At 38.4% G+C, this 4,730-nt stretch overlaps 1 protein-coding gene across 2 annotated transcripts; it reads right to left on the bottom strand.

Annotated features, from left to right (window-relative positions):
• LOC108211529 (cytokinin dehydrogenase 5) lies at positions 1–4,355 on the bottom strand. Of its 2 annotated transcripts, XR_010289553.1 has the most exons (6): positions 3,375–4,355; positions 3,158–3,285; positions 2,586–2,864; positions 1,487–1,749; positions 626–879; positions 288–403 (listed from the first exon to the last, which is right to left on the bottom strand). XR_010289553.1 is itself a non-coding variant. In XM_017383156.2 (5 exons), exons 1-5 carry the CDS (start codon positions 3,937–3,939, stop codon positions 70–72), a joined length of 1,569 nt encoding a protein of 522 aa, XP_017238645.1. In that variant the 5' UTR covers positions 3,940–4,351; the 3' UTR covers positions 1–69. The 2 variants fall into 2 exon arrangements, 1 of the variants encoding a protein (XP_017238645.1); XM_017383156.2 differs by lacking the exon at positions 626–879 and having other exon boundaries at positions 1–403; positions 3,375–4,351.
• Positions 4,356–4,730: the final 375 nt, after the last annotated feature.

The following is a 4,730-nucleotide window of genomic DNA, read 5'->3' as shown; positions in this document are numbered from 1 at the left end:
TTAATAAGAAAAGGATTTCCATGAATATGTACATAACTCAATTGGGTTAGCATGTGTTGTTGGCCCATATTACAGTGAACCCGTATAAGTTCTGAAATTGGGCTGAAATATACGCTGGCCCGTTGCTAAAATATGTTTAGGGTCGAATTCCATCTTGCGTTGATAAATGGTGGGCCACTTATCTCCAAAATGATCCATCCATTGTTTCTGAGTGTTGTAATGAGGCAGGTATTGCTTGATCTTGATCCCAGCATCGTCACAAAATCTCAAGATCTGACGGTTCTGATCGCTTAGATATTTCAAAGTTTGTGTTTCCTCACCACCATCCAGTGCGGACCTAAGCAGAGCCACCAAGTAGAACACTTCTTCATCTGGGGTCACTACTGAACTTCTTTCATCCCACCTATATAAACACAAATATATTTAATAATGAGACTGTTGTTCGAAGATTCCCGATTTATTAAGTAAATTCTGATTAATACGTAATTAAATTTTATGAACTATTTTACAATTTTATTAATTTTACTTTAACTAAAATTCTCGATCTATCACACGTTGCATTGTTTTGCATGAATGGTAGTTAGGATATGATGGCAGAATTCAGAAACAGAGAATCAATATTTACCCAGAAAGATGATGATGGGTTGTAAGGGCAATCTGTATCGGAAGCATTGCGGTACTTTTTTTAACAAGAAGACATTCTAGGGTCCCATCTCCAAGATCTCTCCTGACATGAGAATCTTCCCGTTTGGACCATCTCTTCCTACTACTGGAGTACTATTCTCCCGGTTGCTTTCACTCAACTTTTTGCTTTTGAAATTTCTGTGATTAAAAATCTGTTTATCCTTCATAGCAATTCTTTCTCGAGGGTCCTGTTTCCTGACAACCATATGTCGGGAGTGTTATCTAACACACTATACGTGAGCCGTTAAATCTATATTTTAATGGTTCAGATTCAAATTTTCTTTTAGTGGATCCTCTATAAATATCCGCGGAACGGAAGTTCGCTTTTTCGCAGATAATATTCGCAGAATGGGAGTTCGCTGTTCGGCGGTAATATCCGTGAATCCATTAAAAAAAATCGAATCTGAACTCTTAAAAATATTGATCTAATGGCCCTCGTACACTGTTAGATAACCTCTCCTGACACACGGTTGTCACAGAACATGACCCCTTTTTAAATATCTAATTATATTCCTAGTGTTATCCTAGGTGGACCGGGGGAATGAATTATTAATTGTCGTTTACTGTGCATGTGTGCCACATGTCCGACCACGTCAACTACATACTTGCCCCACTATGTTGTTTCACCGAGTGGACTACATTCTGACTTATTTGTCCTTAAAATTATCGTATGTGGACCCGTACGTGTTGACTGTTTTTTCCTATGGTAAATACTTGTGCTATGCATATGTTGAAACCTAAGAAACTGTTTCAAAGAGAAAAAAAGAAAAAGAACTTAAAACTTCAAAGAGTAAGGACTCACTTGTTTTTGTTCATAGGGTAGATGAGAATAGGCCCACTGGTTTTGTTTCCCAGAATGCCCCTGAACACTCCTTTATCGAACTCATCTATTCTTGATTTGGGTATAAATAAATTAAGCCAAGGATGCGGCACCTCCCACAAACCCTTGGACCGGAGTTTCACCTCTGCCTTGTGAACCCGGTTCAAGAAATTTACATATGGAAGGTCTGTTGTGAACTCTGTTGCTGGTATATACTGCAATTCCTTTAACAACTCCCCTACTTCCTGCATGTTCATTGCCAAGTACAAGGATCTTACATATCTTCCTTTTTACTCAACACACATTCTCATGGTATTAAAAAAACACTAAAAAACAGGACTTTCTGTCAGTAAGCTCTTTATTTAAACATATATAATTGAATAAGTAGAGCAAAACTGAATTATTAAGTTAGCATAATTAGGGTGGCCACTGCTACTGGACGGCGATATTGTTTATACAAATATAACACTCTGAGAATATGATAAAGTTAAGTTGATAGATTTCAGAAGATCTTGTATTCTTCTTTTGATGCTGTATATGAATATTATAGCTAATACCGCCATAAAATATTTGTATTTATAGACCCAACACTGTCACAGAATCTAGGAGTAACAACAGTATCATGAATGGCAACCCTATTTATTAGTATTATATTTATATATATGGAGTATACAAAACAAGGCTCGACAGCGATGCCAGTAGAATGTTTGAACCCTATTTATTTATATATTATAATGAATTATTGTTAGTTGAGTTTGTGAATTAAAAGAAAAAGCTATAGATGCCGGAGTCATTTCACACTTTAAATAATGAAATTAAAGATATGGGTTTCTGCATGCATGTTAGAGTATTAAATATATAGTATATACTCATGTAAAACATTTGCATGTAAAATTGGATATAAATTTTTTCACAAAATGACGGAGTTATATTTGGATATGGACCCTCCCTCTATTTACATTAATAGCACTAATTAAAATATTGCATCTCAATCACTTTATTATTTTCTCCTCAATTTTGTACTCAATTTTCTGCATGCATCGCTGCTACTTATACATATGTATGCGTGTGCAATATATACCTGATCGATGGTATGGGCACTTGATTGGTCGTAATTTTTGGTAATTTCCAAGCAATACAAGACACCTCCATTGGCACCAACGACAGAAGATATCTTGACAGGATTACTGGGTGAGAAGAATGATGATCTCCAGTTGTTAATGAGACCTTCATCAACTATAACAAAACCCTCAACATAATCGAATTTCTGGGCAGCTGGTAGCATATGTAGTGAAATCAGGTACTCTTGGTCATGTGTAAATCTCGAAAAGTTCGAATACAGTAGCCGGATCCACCTTACCTATATATATAAAATAACAAAAACCAAAAAGACAATTAGAGATAGAGAATGGGACCATTTACATTATATGCGTAGAAGTTGTGTCAATATTAATGCCAGCTTTTGAGGAGCCGTTTGTATGATGAGGTAAAAAAGCCTACCCGATGGACCCAATCCTATGTCTTAGGTAATTAAATGCACATTTGCTACAAAGCTTAACTTTTTAAAGTACAATTACTGTCTACTGATAAAACATGTTGAACTCAGAACTCATTAAAGTAAATTATACGCACGCAACTGCATAACAAACTTACCCTTTGTGGGGCTGATTCAAGTGCAATTCTAGCTCTGGTGATTATCCCAAACTGGCCTAGCCCACCCAGAACAGCGTGGAACAATTCCGAGTCCTGTTCTTCTGAGCATGTCCTCAGCTCTCCCTTTCCTGTTTGTCAAATTAACCCTCTCAAATGTCAGATCCATTGGATACACAGAGAGAGAGAGAGAGAGAGAGAGATTGCAGAGAGAACGTACCTGTAACAACGTCAAGCTCGTAGACGTTACTAATCTGAGGACCATGATTAAAAGCCTGTCCACTAATCCCAGCATTGGACAAAGTACCCCCCACGGAAAGGTACAAATAATCCGTCCATGATTTCGGTGCCACTCCATACCTTAGCGTGTAGTTGAGCACATCAATCCATAATTCTCCACCCCACACATCTACGTATTTTAACGACTCATCAACTCTCGGCAGCTGCTTCGACCCACTCATTTCAATCACAACACCGTTCTTAGCGTGAGCCTGTCCATTTATCGAATGCCCGTGGCCTCGAGCCGAGACGGCCCACCCGTGACCCGATTCGTAAGCCGCTTGAACCAAACCTCTAATATCATCAGCTGATGTGGGGTGAAAAATAGCTAGAGGCTCGGCTTGATTTTGGCCTCCAAAATCGCGTGACGCCGATTCGAGTTGGGCCGGGTCGAGGCTGAAGCGGTGGTCGTTGATGCCGATGAGCTCTCTCGGGTCCAAGCTCATCAATCCCACGGTGACTATTAAACGACATAGGGCTAGAGTTAACACAAACTTTGTAGCCATAATATCAAGAACTGAAATGTTTGCTACGTTAAAAATATTGTACAGAAGGGGAAATTTAAGAGGTGAAGGATAAGTAAATGTGCGCAGCAGCAGCCGGTTAAGATCTGGTGGCAGGGGCGTGGGGATCGAGAGGATTTTGCTAACGTAAGCCGGATTATGCCCTGGAGATTCACTTACTGCACAAACATGCACAGCACAGATTTAGCTGACGTTGAGTGAGATGGCAAGGAAGAAAAGAGATTGTGTGGTCTGTGAGGACACTGAGTCTTCTTCGAGGCCTTTGATTTTAAAGAATTGCTGGGATAATGTGTGGCATACAAGAAAGAGGTTCTGAATTTATAGGACAAGGCTGGGATAGGATGGGATGGAGTCAATTCATAGAGAAAAGTTCTCTACACAAGACTACAAGAGTGAGATTAAGATTTAAGAGATTCACGTGACAGGCTTAGTAAGCAGTCGGCCACTAATTCACCATTGGGGTATTACAGATCAGTGTGTTACTCCCTCCGTCCAAGATGCTCGGCACGTATTTTAATGCTCTCGTAGAACATAATTTGATAAATTATTTTGAATTTTTATTTCTTTTGAATAAAAATTTGATATTTATATTTTTATAAAAAATAATTAAAAATACATTATAAAACTATGTTTTATATGCGCGTTAAAATGCGTGTCAAGCAGTTTAAAAAAACTGTAAACAAATTAGAGGGACAGAGGGAGTATGTTGTAATACTCCCTTCGTCCCATTTTAGTTATCACCTTTGGGTTTGTGCCAGTTAAATTGACTGAAG

The sequence above is a fragment of the Daucus carota genome, chromosome 3 (assembly GCF_001625215.2).
Source record: "Daucus carota subsp. sativus chromosome 3, DH1 v3.0, whole genome shotgun sequence".
Classification (NCBI taxonomy): domain Eukaryota; kingdom Viridiplantae; phylum Streptophyta; class Magnoliopsida; order Apiales; family Apiaceae; genus Daucus; species Daucus carota.
The sequence above is the reverse complement of the archived record's forward strand: the minus strand, read 5'-3'. Positions and strand labels throughout refer to the sequence as shown.